This window comes from Bos javanicus, chromosome 13 (genome assembly GCF_032452875.1).
Source record: "Bos javanicus breed banteng chromosome 13, ARS-OSU_banteng_1.0, whole genome shotgun sequence".
Classification (NCBI taxonomy): Eukaryota; Metazoa; Chordata; class Mammalia; order Artiodactyla; family Bovidae; genus Bos; species Bos javanicus.
In genome coordinates, this window is record NC_083880.1 from 57,387,095 (window position 1) to 57,404,137 (window position 17,043).

At 43.5% G+C, this 17,043-nt stretch overlaps 2 protein-coding genes across 4 annotated transcripts; both read left to right on the top strand.

Annotated features, from left to right (window-relative positions):
* Window positions 1-1,764: 1,764 nt before the first annotated feature.
* On the top strand, window positions 1,765-11,708 carry PRELID3B (PRELI domain containing 3B). Of its 3 annotated transcripts, XR_009740404.1 has the most exons (8): window positions 1,847-2,012; window positions 2,335-2,403; window positions 6,040-6,208; window positions 7,325-7,414; window positions 7,966-8,036; window positions 8,149-8,251; window positions 9,044-9,171; window positions 9,741-9,857. XR_009740404.1 is itself a non-coding variant. In XM_061437026.1 (7 exons), exons 1-7 carry the CDS (start codon window positions 1,981-1,983, stop codon window positions 9,858-9,860), a joined length of 654 nt encoding a protein of 217 aa, XP_061293010.1. In that variant the 5' UTR covers window positions 1,852-1,980; the 3' UTR covers window positions 9,861-11,708. The 3 variants fall into 3 exon arrangements, 2 of the variants coding, with proteins under 2 accessions (XP_061293011.1, XP_061293010.1); XM_061437026.1 differs by lacking the exon at window positions 9,044-9,171 and having other exon boundaries at window positions 1,852-2,012; window positions 9,741-11,708; XM_061437027.1 differs by lacking the exons at window positions 2,335-2,403; window positions 9,044-9,171 and having other exon boundaries at window positions 1,765-2,012; window positions 9,741-11,708.
* Window positions 11,709-12,291: 583 nt separating this feature from the next.
* On the top strand, window positions 12,292-15,819 carry ATP5F1E (ATP synthase F1 subunit epsilon). The gene is made up of 3 exons (XM_061437028.1): window positions 12,292-12,423; window positions 14,119-14,245; window positions 15,662-15,819. Exons 1-2 carry the CDS (start codon window positions 12,392-12,394, stop codon window positions 14,240-14,242), a joined length of 156 nt encoding a protein of 51 aa, XP_061293012.1. The 5' UTR covers window positions 12,292-12,391; the 3' UTR covers window positions 14,243-14,245; window positions 15,662-15,819.
* Window positions 15,820-17,043: the final 1,224 nt, after the last annotated feature.

The window sequence follows — 17,043 nt, forward strand, 5'->3', positions numbered from 1 at the left end:
TGTGTGTTTCTGAGCGAGTCTCCAGCAGATAACCTATGTAAAGGTCCAGCTCTCCAAGTCCAAGTCCAAGGCAGTGTTACTTCCACACAGAAGAGACACTTGGACCTAGACTTCTAGTCTTCCTTTCGCACTCCCACCCCCATCAGTCCAGCTTTAGTGAGTAAAATCGATAGACTGATAGAGGGATAGGAGGGTAGGCATCATTTAATTTTCACGACTCAAGGGGTAGAATAACCTTCTCTAAAATAAACAGAATAGGGATCCTGGATGGTGAACAGCTTCAGGGATCTCCAGGAATAGCAGAGACAGACTGTTCTGTGCTGATGGGTCCCAAACCAGTATTTTAAACACCCAGCGACATTAACTTTGCATCTTAATGGAGGCTGAGGCACTCTGAGCAGCCAATAAAGTGTTACCTCACCAAGACTTCCCTCTAAGTACTGTAGGTTTTGTTTTTAAAGTCCTGGGTACCACAAATTACACTTAGCAACTACCCAACCATATTATTTCCTTCCTGTCTAATGTAATTTTTCTGTTTCTTTATATAAAGGACCTCGGCTATTTTAAAAAATTATCCTCACTCCTAAATTAACCTGACTTTTGTTTTCAGCAATCGAATGAGCTAAGAACAAGAATGAGGCAGTGTTTCTAGCTTCTAAGAAACTAGATGTAAAAAATTTCCTACAGAGCCATCATTTAAAACGGCAAATTGTTCTATTAAGGGGTACAGGTTGTGGAGTGTGGTGGGGACCAGGAAGAAAGGACAAGCCACTGAAGGAGGCTCCTCTATGGATGAAACCGCATGGCATTCCTTCCCACCAGCTCACATCTTACTCAATCATTTATACAACAATGATTATGTAAGTGCAGTGGGATTGCTGGACAAGTCTGGCAAGGCCCTCCCCATTAGGAGCTCACAGTCTAGTGGAAGCCAAACAGGTAAACTAGACGATTCCAGTAATTCATTCATTCCACGAAGAATTTTCATTTTTTAATAGATAACCATTGAGTCTTTACCAAGAATCATTATTGAGCAAGACAGGCAAGATCCTTGCCCTCAAGGGCTTATGTTTGCGTGGAAGTTAAACAAACGATGATCTCAAAGAGTGAGAAGTGCTAAGAAAAATACAACAGGCTATGTAACAGAGGATCTAAGGCTAGAGGAACTGCCAAGCTGATGGAGGGCGATGAAGTATAAGGGCTCTCTGGGCGGGGGAATGGGATGACACTTGAGCTGAGATCCATCCTTTAAGCCAGGGCCAGGAGGCTTTCCATCTCTTCCATGAGCACTCGAGCCTCCTAATCTCCTAACCTAACACCCTCCTTCCACTGGACACTAAATGTGCTGCCTGATGTTAGCGTCTCCGGGTCTACCTTGCGTATCTGCTCCCCGCCCAGGGGCAAAATCTCCGGAAGGCAGGTGAAATGGGATAGGAGATAGGAGGAAGCTCTTAATATGTGACCATGAACATTTGCTCAAACACACAGGCGCAGTCGGCGTAAGCGGCCGGACTGAACCAGTCAACAGGCCTCAGAACCCCAGGCAAGCACGGGCTGGGATGGGAAGAGGTGAGGCGACCTGCCTGTGAGCCGAAGAACCGGCTGGGCCGGGCCCAACTCTGCCCTGACGACAGCGCTCCTGCCTACGCCCTCGAGGGGGCGGGCCGTAAGCCCTGTGCCGCGCCTGCGCAGTACAACGCCCGCGCCTGCGGCCCCGAGCGCGGCCCTCGAACTGCGCCGGCGCGGTGCGACAGGCGCTAAGGGGCGGGGCCCCGTTGCGCCGCGCGCAAGGCTGGGGCAAAACCCGGGCCGGGATAGGGCGTGGGGCAGCGCGTCGGGACGTCCCTCGCGTCGGGCCCGACGGCGCGTGCGCACTGGATGGCCGGCTGGGCGGCTGAGGGGCGGGGCGGGGGCAAGAGTGGCCTCTTTGCCTCATTTGTGCCCTAACGCCGCCCGGACACCGTGCTGGCCGCCGACACCATGAAGATCTGGACTTCGGAGCACGTCTTTGAGTAAGTTTGGGGGTAGGAGCAGGTCGGCGGGGGTCACGGGGCAACTGGGGGTAGGAGGGTAGGTTGGGCCCGGAGTCGCGGCGAGGCTCCGGCGCACTTCAGGAAGCTTCTGGGCGTCGGGCCTAGTGTGGGGAGCTGGGCCCGTGCGCCTCGGAGCCCGGGGCGTGGGGTCCAAGGTCACGACCCTGGGGACACCCCAGAAATGGGCTCCCAGGGGACACGGCCGGACGGGAGGGGACTGGGGATGGGGCCCTTGCGGCCTTCCTCTGGGGGACGCCCCCTCGGGTGGCAGGGGCGGCGCCGAACACGAGGTCCTTGACAGCCCCGTAGGCCCGAGGATCCTGGAGAAAGGCGTGGACTGTCGAGATTCTGGTCGCCCCGCCACCTTCAGGTAGAGTTTCTTAACCTCGGAATGTGAATTTAGGGTGAGCTCAGGCGACCAGGAAGTGGAACTTTTTCCAGCAGCTTCGTGCCTTGAGGAATTGCAATTTATGGCCTTGGAATTGGAGTCCAAGGTACAGCCCTGACTCTGACAAGCTGTGTGACCTTGGGTTACCCATTTCCGTCGTCTGAGACATGGAAGATGACGGTGTTGTCAGGGCCTGACAGCACTGAGATGTCTCTGAGGCCATGTTTATTAACATCTCCTGGTTAGGGGGAAATGTTTACTAAGGAAAAAGGTCTTAAACCAGTTGGATGTTGAGAATTAAATTATTTGCTGCTTCCATGATTCATTGTGCAGAAGAACCATGCCTTGAATCCCCTGTATCGTTTTTGCCTGAACAAATTGTTGATCGATTATCTCATCACTGTTTATTGACTAATAATTTTTCCTCTCACCGGTTTGAAATGCTGCCTTCATCCTAAAACACTGCTGTAATTTATATTTTAATCCATTTCTGAGCTGTCTGCCCTATTTGACTGATCTTGCTATTGTTGCCACACTGTTTTAATTTTTATAGCTTTGGTAGTATGTTTTAGTGTAACCATTTGGTTTAAAAACAAAACGACTTTTCTGAAGGCAGTGTTAAAACATGTTGTAGACTGTTTACATTCTTATCAAATCAGACACATGCAGGAGTTCGCTGGATCCTAGAAAGCAGAGAATGTTAGAATCAGAGGGAAAGTTTCTTTTCTCCCTAATGTTTACTATTTTTTAGGGGGGAGACCCTAAATTTGTAGTCTTTTTAATATTCTTTAACCAGGTCACATTCTTCTACTCTGTTTGAACCATTAGGATCATGGGTGGTTTCTTCTTTGCAGTTTTCTTCTGGGTTTAAATGCTTAAGTTCTTTCCACTGTGTCTTATAACTTTCTTCCTTAACACTCTTCTCCCTAGGTTGTTCCCCACCCCTCCTCTTCACTCATTCTGCCCTTTTCTTTAATGTTTCCCTCTCTTTTTCCCCTTCAGTGTAAATGCTCAGTGAAATTCTGCTATTGGCCTTCTTGCATTTCATCAGAGATTCTTAATTTTTCTCTTGTTGCAGACTTCTCTGAAATTTGATGAAGGCTCTGAGACTCTGCTCCCAGAACATAGACATACTCACATAAATGCTCCGTATGTTCTGGGAGAAGCCCTGATTCTCCCCAGATAATCTGACTTCTTGATCAAGGTCCCAGCTGATACATACACATTTCCAGCAGCCAAATCTGTACCTAGGGCTCCAGCCTCTCTTGACCTTCAAATCCTTATTTTCAGGTTTCAGCAGCATGTCTCTGCTCCAGTGTTCTGCGGGCTTTTCAAACTCAGCATCCTGAAAATGAAGTTGTTTATCTCCGCTCTCAAATTTTACACTTTTCCTATGTTTCCCATCTTAAGGATGTTACTAACCAACATCTAAGTCATCTTAGATGACTTTCTGTGTCTTTCCCATCTTTGAGTTGCCAGACTTCCTTCTGAGGCCTAGCATGTAGTTGGTATCTAGTTGAAGTCATTCATTGATTCTTACACCAAATATGAAAGCCCACTAGGCACCAGGCGCTGTTCTTTGGATCGATTCCACTTTAGTAAATAATCAAGACATCATTGCTGCCTCAGTGAACAGTGTTCCCACATTTTATAGGTGAAACAATTGGACAGTTCACCAGGCCAGCACCAGTTCCACTTATTGACTGCCCTTTGGCACAATCTTTGAATGTCTTGCAGTGTGAAGTCTTTTCACATGATTACATTAATTCAGTTAAAATGAATTTCTGGAAGATTGTTTATTGTCATATATATCCTTTGTGATTTTTGAGCTAGACGTGTTTTATAAAGCTAAGTCAACATCAGTGTTTTCAGGTTGGCCCAGAGAGGAGAGAAGTACTGAATTACAAATAACATACAACCATCCTGAAACCTTGCAATTGCTAATTTTTTTTAGAGGAGGTGAGGAAGAGAATAAGTTCCAGGAAGCCAGCTATCCAGAGTCTCTGACTAGATGGAGACAGGGATGGGCTCACTCATCTGATTCTCATTTTAGTTAGTTGCCTTGGTAACAGTCAGAGTGCTTGTGCCCTATCACTTCTTTTTGTGGGGATTGTTTAGATTTGTGAAATAGATTCGCTTGTATACCTGCACTTAATGCTGAATAAGGCTTGAGATTAAAAATACAATGGGATTCATTTCTGAATAGTATAGCAAAAATGAAAGCTTTAAGAGTAATGGTGGAATGGGAGGGAGGTTCAAGAGAGAGGAGCAGGTCTCTCCTCTCTCATATATCTGCAGGTATACCTATGGCTGATGTATGGCAGAAACCAGCACAATATTGTAAAGCAATTATCCTTCAATTAAAAGTAAATTAAAAAAAAAAAAAAGGTTTTGGTTGTCCAGGGTTTTGCGAAGCGAGTGGGGTTGAGATTTTTCTTCTGTCCACAAAAAGTTATTAGGCTTAGTTCTCTGAAAAGTTAAAATAGATTAGTACCTACTTGTTTTGCTTTTAGAAAAATAAAAAGCCGTGCTGTGTCGTTTATCAGTAAGTGAAGTTTGAAACACCATCTCCAGATCTTGTCTTTCTTTCAGTGAAGATGTAGAATCAGTCACTTTTAATGCTCATTGTAATTAGTCAGAGGCTCACTTGAAAGGGGTATCTTTTGTATAAGTATATTGTTCAGGTAAACTGTGAAGAGAACAAATGCACATTATGTTGTAAATCACCCAAGTACACGTGTTTTTCCAGTAATATAAAGATGCTGCAAGTTCCATGATGCTGTTGCCATCTTAATCCTTCATAAGCAAAGGCTGATGAAGAGAGACTATTAGAAAATGGCACATTGCTGCTGCTAAGTTGCTTCAGTCGTGTCCGACTCTGTGCAACCCCATAGACAGCAGCCCACCAGGCTCCCCCGTCCCTGGGATTCTCCAGGCAAGAACACTGGAGTGGGTTGCCAGTTCTTTCTCCAATGCATGAAAGTGAAAAGTGAAAGTGAAGTCGCTCAGTCGTGTCCGACTCTTAACGACCCCATGGACTGTAGCCCAACAGGCTCCTCCATCCATGGGATTTCCAGGCAAGAGTACTGGAGTGGGGTGCCATTGCCTTCTCCAAAATGGCACATTAGGAGTATCTTAAAAAAAAAAAACAGTATATTGAGTGACCTTTTCAAAACAGATGTCAGAACCACTCCTTGGAGGAAAGTAAAGAATAAAAAGATTGGCTGGAGGGGTCACAATTATTTATTACATTATTAGAGGCAAGTACATGTTTAATATGAATCAGTGATTCTTAGAAACAAAATTTATGTGTGAGAGGATACTGGTGAGTGGAAAATATGACTCAGGAAACTACTGGAGTGTTCTATAGGTTATTTTAACCTTGCAGGCATAAGCTGTGACACATAGCCTGTGTACTGAAAAAAAGACTGAAATCTGTACACGTCCATAATGTAGACTGAGTCCCCTGAAATCATCTTCCAGTCAGCATTTCAGAAAATAATCTTCCCTAGGTAAATTAAGTAAACTTTAAGTGTAAAGAATAATTTGATGAGTTATATAAATGGTTTAATTTATATGCATGTTGTTAAAGGTTTGATTTTTGATTCGTGTCTGCAGCCATCCATGGGAAACCGTTACAACAGCTGCAATGCAGAAATACCCAAATCCTATGAATCCGAGTGTGGTTGGAGTTGATGTACTGGACAGACACATAGATCCCTCTGGAAAGTTGCACAGCCATAGACTTCTCAGCACAGAGTGGGGACTGCCTTCCATTGTGAAGTCTGTAAGTGTGCCTTTGTTCCTGAAGCAGTGTGACTGCTGGAGAGAAGTTTTCTAGATCACATTATAATTTCAAATAGGTGGTGGGAGCCAATTTGGAATGTCATTTTTGCATCAGTTCAAATTGTATTATAATAAACTTGAGTTATGAGTGTATAATGAATTAGAAATATTATTACAGTCTTCATGAAGTCACCTGATAAAACCTTCTGAAGGAAGCCAGCTAATGCTCTGTGATCTGAAAGTTTTATTCTGCTTTTCCTACCTTGCCAACAGCTTGAGCTATGGCAGCTGGGATTTGGTGCTGGTGGTTAGTGGGCAGCTGCTGGGGTCATTGGTGCTGCGACGTTAAGTGAGGCATAATCTCAGTTTGCCGTGGCCATGTTTGTTCCAAGATCTGGTGCTTCTGCCTGTACATTGGAAAATGTAATTCTGTGCTCTTTCAAGGGAGCAGGTTTTAGGGATCCAGTCTATCATGATGGGAGAGAATCCTAGTATAAGTGGACCAAGTTATCTGTAGAAACCCTCTTCATAGAAGGTGGGCCCATGCAGAAAACGGAAGTACATGTTTTTCACCAGGAATGTGCTAACTGCTTCCTTTGTTCTAACTGCTGCACTAGATGATGAGGACAAAGAAGTGAGCAGGGTTGGGATGGGCTTGGGGTCAGCGTGGGAGTGCCCCTGCATGTGCTGTGTTACCTTCATTGTGAAGTGGCTGGTCTTCTGCCTGGAGAGCAGAGCCACCGCATCCTCCCCCTTGGACTGCACCAGGGAAGCCCTGACAGACACTCTAAAGCTCTCCTTTCTCTCCATCTATGTTTCCCGAATGTCAGGCTCACCACTCCACGGCAACCTTGGCAGTTTCCGCATCCTGCCTTGTCCTGCATACGTTTTCAGCTGGCTGGTGGCTAAATTGTCTCTGCGGAAGGTTTTTGTGTCTAGGAGTCTCATCTTCTCCCTTAAGTGGTCCTCCTTTCTGATCTTTGTCTCATTCCTTGTGTTTTTTATGGAAACACATTTTTGGTTCAAAATACTAACACATCTTTACCTACAAATAAAACATTGATAACACTAGTTAAGAAATCCTCCTCTGATCACTAATTCCAAATGTTTTACTTAGATTATTGGTGCGGCAAGAACCAAAACATATGTGCAAGAACATTCTGTAGTGGATCCTGTAGAGAAAACAATGGAACTTAAATCTACAAATGTAAGTAACTACCTGGCTTAGTTTTTTCTTCTTTTGTGGTGGTGGTGGTGGTTTAGTCACTAAGTCGTGTCCAACTCTTGCGACCCCATGGACCGTAGCCTGCCGGCTCCTCTGTCCATGGGATTCTCCAGGCAAGAATACTGGAGTGGGTTGCCACTCTCTCCTCCGTTCCCTCTTGTAGTTGATACACAAGTGGACGTACACTCTTCAGCCTGGTCTAAGAAATTCCTACTCAGATGCTGGACCGTCTCTGCCTGTTTGCAGCCTCAGTGCTCTAATGAGCCTGCCTGTTACTTCTAGGAGATAGCATTCAATAAAATGAATTTGGAATCACTGTATATTATTACTATTATGGTGCTTTTGTCAAATTTATTACTTTTTTAATAAAAAGTAAGCAATGAATATTGAAAAGTTCTATTTACATAGTAATATCAAAGTGGTTTATATGCTATTTTGCATATTTACCCAGCAAGATTTTGGTTTGTGAGTTAATTTAGGAAATGTTTTTAATCTTGATTCCCGACATTATTTGACTTTTTTTAATTCTGTAGATTTCATTTACAAATATGGTTTCAGTAGATGAGAGACTCATATACAAACCACATCCTCAAGACCCAGAAAAGTAAGTGAAAAGTATTTTAACAAGCTTATTTTACAATATATTTTTATTTTTCTTAAGTATGAAAAATGAAAATTAGGTCATCCTGAAGCTGTGCGAATGTGTTTTGTTCTAGAACTATTTTGACTCAAGAAGCCATAATTACTGTGAAAGGAGTCAGTCTTGGCAGTTACCTTGAAGGGCTGATGGCAAGTACGATATCATCAAATGCTAATAAAGTAAGTAAGGCTGCTCTCACTTAACGTGGGGGGGTGGGGTGCAGGCTTGTGGGATCTTAGTTCCCCAGGTCCCCTGCAGTGGAAGCACAGAGTCTTAACCGCTGGGTCACCTGGGAAGTCCCTCCCGCTTGCTCTTCTTCCTGGGTCATTTCTTAGAAGAGCTGTCCTTGTGAGCTGTCTGAGCCACTGCAACATGACGCCATGTGGGCTGTTACTGGGTCTAGTGTGTCTGAGTTCACATTCCACCTGTAATTTCCACCTGTAACTCTGACCAGCCTTTCATCTTGGGCAGTTAACTAAGTGAGCCTTTCTCTACCTCAGTTTCCTATCTGTGAAGTGAAGATTAATTACCCACCTTACAGGGTTGGGTATGAAGAGTAAATGAGGTATCATGGGAAATCTGTGGCTGGGGGCCCAGCATTTGGGGGCAGGGGAAGGCGAAGATGTGTGTCACTGTTGAAAGCATAGATTCTCAGCCTGTTTCTCATTATCATCTCCCTTCACCCCCAGATCCACTGTAGATATTTTCTCCTAACTATCCCCACCCTGAGAAATTATTTAATGCCAAACATTATGTCTACAGATTCAGAGATATATGGGTCTGCGTCTGTGCTTTATATATTAAAAGAATGAGATTTTTCCCTGCTACCCCCCAACTAATTTTTGCCCCATTGAAAATGTATGATTTAAAATAAAGTAAGTTTAGAGAAAGAGATGCCTAATGCACTGTTTTATAACATGTAATATCATTCAGCAGTCAAAAGATATTCATAGATGCCTTCTCTATGTCAGGCAGAGTGCTAGGCTAGACTGGGGAGACAGCGGGGAGCAAAACAAACGTGGTGCCTGCCCTCGTGGAACTAAGAGGAAGGCGACATTAATCATACAACACGGCATTAGGAAAGGAAAAGTACAGAAAGGTACGAGAGTGCTTCATGAGTGCTGAGTAAGTGGTGTTGCTGCTGAGTTCTGAGCGAGGGGTGGGTAGGCCGTGAGGGGTCTGCTAGGGAGTGGTCCAGGTGGATCAGCTGCACATGCAAAGGCCCCAAGGCCAGAAGCAGTCAGTGCTCCTCTTTCTGTCCCTCAGGGAAGTACACAGAGTCCCACGAGAGAGGGGTTGGAGAGCAAGTTAGACCAGAGCCTCGGACAGCATTTTGGTGTAAAATATGGACATAAAAAGAGAAATGGAGTTTGACCTCACCATCAGAAGGGGGACCATTCTAATCATAAAGTAAAACATGACTATCATTTAATTGTAGATTCTTTTTAGAACATCTTTTGCAAACAAAAACCAGTTTTAGATCAAGCCAGTTTCTCAAAGCATTTGATATTTGGTAAATAACGTTAAAGAAGAAAATACAAAGAGAAAAACTGTCCTAGTGAGGTTTAGTTACGCTTGTTCCACCCATTGTGACTTCCTGATGTGCTATTCATGCATGCCTTTGCCCTCACTTGGTTATTAGTAAACATACTGGATTTTTTTTTTAAGGGCCGAGAAGCAATGGAGTGGGTAATACATAAATTAAATGCTGAAATTGAGGAACTGACAGCTTCAGCAAGAGGAAGCATACGGACACCAATGGCAGCAGCAGCATTTGTGGAGAAATGATAATGGAAGTTGATAGATGGCACCCAGTTCCCCAGGTCTCTACAAGCTGGCAGTATATTTATTTGTTATTTAAAAAATACAACTCTATTTTAGGTAGAATTTTTTTTTTAAATAAGCTGAAGAAAAGCTATGTGACTTGATCAAACAGAGGTGCAGGGTTTCTAAATAAAAGGGATCAGCTGAAATTAGTATTGTCTGAAATGACTGATTTTGAGGATTCCAGTATTTATGCAAAATTTTAAGCTTTTTGAAAAGTATGCTTGGAAATTGGTATTGGCTGAGGAAACCTCCTTAAGGTAGAATTTTAAAGCTTTTCATGCATTGGAACTCTTACCTGGCTTTGGACCAACCCCAGAACCAAGCAGAGCCCCTTCTGCGTACGCAAGACTGCCCTGCTGCAGTAAACTTGGAGAGCTTCCATGAGGGAACTCACTGTTAAAGGAGGAACTATCGTTTTAAAAAGACATTAATTGTATGAAATAATTTGCTATAAACCACCATTAAAAATCACAATGCTTTAATTTCATACTCAACATTTTTTGGAGTAAAAATTATCACGAAAGTAATAAATGACTCCAACAAAAGTACATTTTATTGTGTTATAAAGGGTACTGTACTGATTTGCCAAAGTTTTGTAACTTAGTAAAGGTATTACCTTCCTTGGATTTGTACTTTATGATTTAGTATGCTGTATCGTGGGCTGGTTATGTTAACTAAAGAAATAAAGTCATTACCAGAATTTTGCAGCACTCTTAAACTTAAACAGAAGAACAGCTGTTCACATCTTTTAGCATTTCACATTTGCTTAACTTAAATTGCCATGTGTCAAAATCACGGTTCTGTAATTGCTAAAGCATGATATGTCAGGTTATTTGAATATAATTACTTTGTGAAGTAATTATGACCACAAAACATCTTTGTTACATGAAGAGCTGTACATCATTTGAAATTACTCAAATGATGTCTTGATCTGAAGCATAAATCCCAGGGACTTAATGTTTTTAATAACACTGTGTCACTGCGGGGGATGGGGGTGGTGGAGAAGAAAAAAATAATAGGGTGGGAAAAAAAGGCATTGGCCTAAAGCACCCTGTGAGCTGTTTTGCAGCTTTTATTTATAGGAAATCCTTGCTTTGGATGAACAGTCCAATATGTGTATTTTGTAACAGGCAATTAATTATCAACCACTAAGTAAGAATATCTATGATCCTTGGAATTGTTGCATACAGAGTACTGTTATTAAAAGGTGATGAGCTCTTGCCTTTATTTCACAGTACTTAATGTATAAACTTCTAGTCAGTTTTCCTACAAAGGAAACCAGTTAATATAGGTATATAAACCACAAAAATCATATACCAATTTAAAAATCAGTGTTTTTCTACTTAAAATACTGTTTAGCTTGAGGCTTCTTAGGACATTTGTAAAAGCACATTAAAGCCAATAAGGTTTTTTATTATTTTTATAACATTTTTTACAATTAGAATAGCATTTCAACTAAACAAAACATTGCTAAATATTGATATTTAATAAATTACCCTGTATAATTTCTGGAAATTATACTTGTTCTGGAAAGTGTCAGAATAGCCTAATGATAAAAAGATTTCTAAACAATGTTATCCTGACTTTTTTATTCTAATAATCTATAAATTTTCATTTTCCAGTGTAGTTACTTTTAGTAAAGTAGCTGGTAGTTAATGGCTTTTACCTGTTAAGCATTTGAGAGGACTGAAATACTGGTTTTCATGGGTTAGAATTAAGGCTCTCATACTATGTAGCATATTTTTTAATATTAAAGGTGGATCTTAATTTAAAAACTTCCTGTTAATAAAAACTTCCTTTTAACTATGATGTTTTTCCTGATTATAATTTCTTTCTAATAACTGCAAGGAGTAAAAGTGTTTTATCCTTGTAAGAATTCGCCTAATGCCACGTGCTGGAGCCGGCTCAGCGCCCAAGATCTAGATTCTAGGTTGGATGCGCAGCGCCTCGGCCCTCCCTTCCTCCGATGTCCGGTCTGCTCCCCTGGCCGGGCTCTGCTGCCTGGTCTGGTTACCCACCCTGGGCTGGCCTGAAACCCCAGAACTGTCGAGGGTCGGCTTGCCATGGTTAACTGTTAACTCGGGACGGTAGTGCTGGCGCGTCGTCAAGGTCCGGACCCGGCCGTCGGGTCCCGGGGCGGGAAAAGGGTGGCGCGCCCAGAACACGGGCCTCGACGCGGTTCAAAGTCCCGCGCTACCGGAGCCAGGCGGTCACGCCTCCCCTCTAGCCCCGGCAAGGCTACTACGGAAACCCGCGAGGCACACCTGCATTGGCAACCGCGGCACGGGTCGCGCGCCCCTATTGGCTCACGGCGCGGGGAGCATTCTGCGACGAGGCGGTGAGGCCGTCCGGGAAGGCGGGGCGGGACTGGCAGCCTCGGAGCCCCGCCCCTTCCGCTTCTCAGACCTGACCTTCCGGCAGCCGGGCCGCGCGCCGAGCCGACATTGACAGGTCTTCGCGATTCGGCCCGACGCGCCCCCTCTCGCGACATCATGGTGGCGTACTGGCGACAGGCTGGACTCAGGTAGGGCCAGGCCTCGGGAAAGGCGGACCTCTGGGGCACGGGGAGGTACGGGGCGGCCCGGGGTCGGAGGTCACGCCGGGCGCTTCGCGGATGGGGGTCGGCACGGCGAGTGAGGTCCCAAGATGGCGGCCTGCAGACGCTGGGCCAGGGTCACGGCCGCCGGGGCCCGAGCACCTGCCGGCACCTGCCGAGTGTCACCGAGCACCTGCGTGCTCCCAAGAGCGCCCTCGACAAGTGCCATGTCTTCTCAAGGACGGCGCTTCTCACCCGCGCGGCCTTTGGCCTTTGAATTGGACTCAGTTGAGGTTCTGGAAGTAACAGAGCTCGAGAGAGCGGAGGGGTTCTCTGGGTGTAACCACGGTCACCGTAGCTGTTTCTTTCTAGCATCATTAAAAATTAACTCCTGTTGTCAGGTTTATTGGTAAAACGGGTGAAAGCCCTTGATAAGGTGTAAAGAGCTCTGCCACAGGTGAGTGGTGGCTCCTGGGAAGCCAGAATATGGAACACACTGGAGGCCACGGCTTCTGGTGAGATGGAGAAACCGTGGATCTAGGTGTCACACCTGGTTTCTTTGCCCGTACACCCGATTGAGCTGCTCACCTGGCTCAGGTTAACACACCTTGTTACTTGACTAGATTAAGTAGCACCTCCTAATGGTGACCTGTGGGTATATGACTGGGCAACCCAAGAGTTTGCTGATTTTCAAGGTCGAGGTAGAGTTCTGTAGGATTGGAGGCATGATGGTCCCCCTCAGAGGCAGCACCTACCACGTGATAGGTGGGGCAGACCTGCTCACCTCACTTGGTCTTTCATCCTCCCAGCCACCAGTGGGACAAATATTGTTATCCTTCTGCTTTGTGCTGTTGTTTTTACAGGTGAGCAAATTAGACAAAAAGATGCAAAGGTCACCAATTCCTAGGAGTGGAAGCAAGAATCTGAACTCCTATCTCTGGTCCCCCAAAAAACAAACCTGAAAATATGAGAAAATAGTCAGCAGCAAACTCCCCTTCCTGTTTTCAAAGAGTGTTAAAAGTGAGCTTACATCTCCTGGAAAATAAGGTGTTGATGGGAGTCCCACGTAGCAAACAGGAAGCAGGCTGTCAGATATTTCTCTCGAATTGATGATGTTCTCTAAGGGCTTCTCAGTTTAACTTAGAAACTTTGATTGGGAAGTTATTTTCAATGGCACACCTGTGAATCAGAATCCAGTATTCTGAGGAAAACCTTTAAATAATCAGAAGTAGAGCTCTTTTCATTCAAAATAGGTGTGTTTTTTTCGTCTTTTAATTATGTATGCTTTATCTTGTAAGAATAATAAAAGACAAAATGTTGAAATCAAATGGGAAAAAGTACAGTCATGTTATACCCTTTGTTAACATTTAGGACTGTGCTGTGGGTTTTTCCCTCTAATAAATCTATGCATCTTTTAGTTCAAATTCATATGTATTGAAGAGAAAACAGTGCAAAGAAAAATAAAAAATCTCCCATTCTAATACCAATGAAGGCTTTGATACATTTCTTTCTGGTCTTATTTCTCTTTGTATATATTCCTTTTGCGTCATTCATTTAAAGTTCAGTTCTACAATAATGTACAATGAAACCAAAAGTATAGGCAGGAAAACAAAAGCACAGTCACACAACCAGCCTGGCTGGATCATTGATTATTAGCTTTCTTGCTCTCTCATTTCCTCCCAGCTACATCCGATACTCCCAGATCTGTGCAAAAGCAGTCAGAGATGCACTGAAGACTGAATTCAAAGCAAACGCCATGAAGACTTCTGGCAGCACCATAAAAATTGTGAAAGTGAAAAAGGAATAATCTGTAAGTTACTGATACATTTAGAAAAAGAGTTGCACCGTAAGTTTTTAGAAAGCTTTAAAAAATCGAATTTCAGCTCTCAAAAATAGCTGTCCATGTTTGGTCAGTTGGTACGTTTAGAGTTAGTGGGATGATAATTTGAGGCACACAGGTTGTAGAAGTCCCATGGTTTAATCAAAGAATGTCACTGGGAGGCCCTGACAAGCAGAAGTAATTGCCACATTGATTTTTAGTTCATTTAGCGAAGCTTAGGTAAAGAGCCATTGGCCATCTTATTTTAATTAAACCTGTTTCATTTGTCTACACAAAATCAAATATTTGGAGGATAAACTCCCAACTTTATAATTGTTATTGGAGTTATGTAACTACTTCAGAAGCTTGAAAAATTACTCTTCTTTAAGAGTTTATTTTCCCCACATCTGCTAGTGTTCTCAAGCATAAGGGCTGCCAGTACAGGCAAGGGTCCTGATTTCTTATCAAGCATTAAAATCATCAAGACCCTGCAGTGAATACTGTTTTGCTAAATTTATTATGCTTTCAGAGTTTGGTTCATTTCACCTCTGATGTTGGCATTGCAAAGTAAGACAGTTTCGTACAGTTGATAAGTTCAAACTACTAAAGTGATTTGATCTCTAAACCACTTTTTTTGACATTATTATTTCAAAGATAAAGTGAGGCAAATTACCAGAGGGATGTTTTTCAGATTTAATTTTCTTGTTTTGCTTTAAAAAAAAATTTTCAGCAGTAGCCAGGAAATGTGATAAATATTAATCCTTTGGCAGCTTGTGGTTATGAGCAGTTTTACTTATTGGAACTGTCTCCCCTAAGCATTCTTCATTTTCATTTTAAATTAGTAAATATTTTATTACAAGTCTGGAGATGCAGTGTTTTGAATTGAGCCCTGTTTCTGTTGGGGCTCTCTGTCTAATCTCATCATTCTGAGGAATGAGACCTTTAGGTTGGGTTGTTTTTGTTTTAACAGTGAGCTAACTGAGAAAAATCACCCCACTTCTGCCTGCAGCATGGCTGATCCAAACCCTGCTTCGATTGCCCTCAACCTTGCGATGTCCTTGGGGCCAGGAAGTAGGGTTTGGCTCCAGTAAACAGCACAGTGACCACTGTCTATACCTTGTACAGGGAATGAGTCCCCACTGCCTCAACGTCTTCTAAAGACAGAGTGTTTCTTAACTGTGGGGAGAGTGTTTGGCTTTATTTAGCAAGGAAGTGCCTCTTTGGCTAGGGCCTCTCAGGTGAACCCACACTTTTTACATCTGAGAGCCAAGGTTTATCACCAGCCAAGTGAACTGAAGCCGCAATCGTATTATACAGCTTGTTGTAAGGAAGTTATTTCCCCTATTTGTGTTGGATTTTTAAGAAAACAAAAGGACTAGCAACTTGGATTTTCTCTTTTCCTTCTAGACCCTGAGTACAGCCTGAATGCTGCATGTTCAAGGTGAAGCTGTGGGCACATATTATAGCAGATTGGAAACCATCTCCCTTCATGGAAAAAAAACAAAATAATACCTGTCTTGTTCATAGATTGACAATGCCAGTGAATTAAAGTACAGTTCACTCTAGCTGTTGGTTTTTGATTTCTGTCAGACTTCTTCTTTATGGGAGCCATCTGCACGGCTGCAGGAATATGATAAAAGGAGAACAGAGACTTCTGTCCATCCAGTGGTTAGCACTCCAAGCTGCAGGGGGCATGGGTTCAATCCCTGGTTGGGGAACAAAGATCCCACAGCCGCCAAAAAAAAAAAAAACCCAAAAAGTTAAAGGAAGAAGAGATGTCATATCTAGTGACCAAAGGGATCCAGGAGACATTTTGAAAATGTCTCAAAATAGTGCTCTTTTTCATGACATAAATTGACAGAATTGGGCTCTGTCATCAAAGCTGTCTTACTCCTTATCTTCAAATTGCAGACATCATGTCAGAGCTAGTGGCCAGGGGTGGGGGAGGGGAAGTGGGTTGTCTGCTGGCCTCATCCTCCTTTGCAGGCACCTGTCGTATCCACGTGGTGCCACTTAGCCAGTAGACTAAGTGAGAATGATTATTAAAACAGATTAGGAAACAAAATACTAAATTGTGGTATTCATTTCTTATCATGCACTTAAAACCTACAGAGGAGTACTTTTAATGTTGAAATTATCAAGCACAAAATATCTTTTACTTTGTCTTATAAATGAACTTTTATATCCTGGGAGTGTTTCTCATAGGAAACTAGACAAAACCACTCATTAACTTGCTTACAGAGTTGATGGCTGAGCTGACATGAAAATCTAAGGCTCTGGACTGCAGGTCTCAGGCGTGCTTATGACAGCCGTCCAGTGTACTTTTTGGGGTAATTCATTTACCCTTTAAATACTTAGAGATAAGAATTTTTGCAAGTGCAGTGTTGCTCTTTCTTTGAAACTTGAAAGCACTTGGCTAAATAAAATCCCACTGCAGAGTTAGAACTGCTTGATTGTTAACCACTTCTGGAGAATGGAGAAATACAGCTGGACAGGAAATTTTGAAACACTTCAGCTTCTGCCCCAGGAACGGCTCTCACCTTGATACTTAAGCTCACTATATAATTTATCAGGGCCACTCAGCCACGCTGAGGACGAGCCCAAGAGAACGTTTTTGTTCTTGGCTTCTGGAGAGGACTTCCTGCCCCAGACTCTTGACCTGTATGTAAGTTTTATCTCATTCTCGGCACAGGGCATGCAAAGAGGAGCGGGGGTGCTGAACAGAAGCAGCTTAGGAGCCCCTTGAGCCCTGTGCCTGAGGCTTTTGTCCTGAGCTTTTGAAGTCAGGG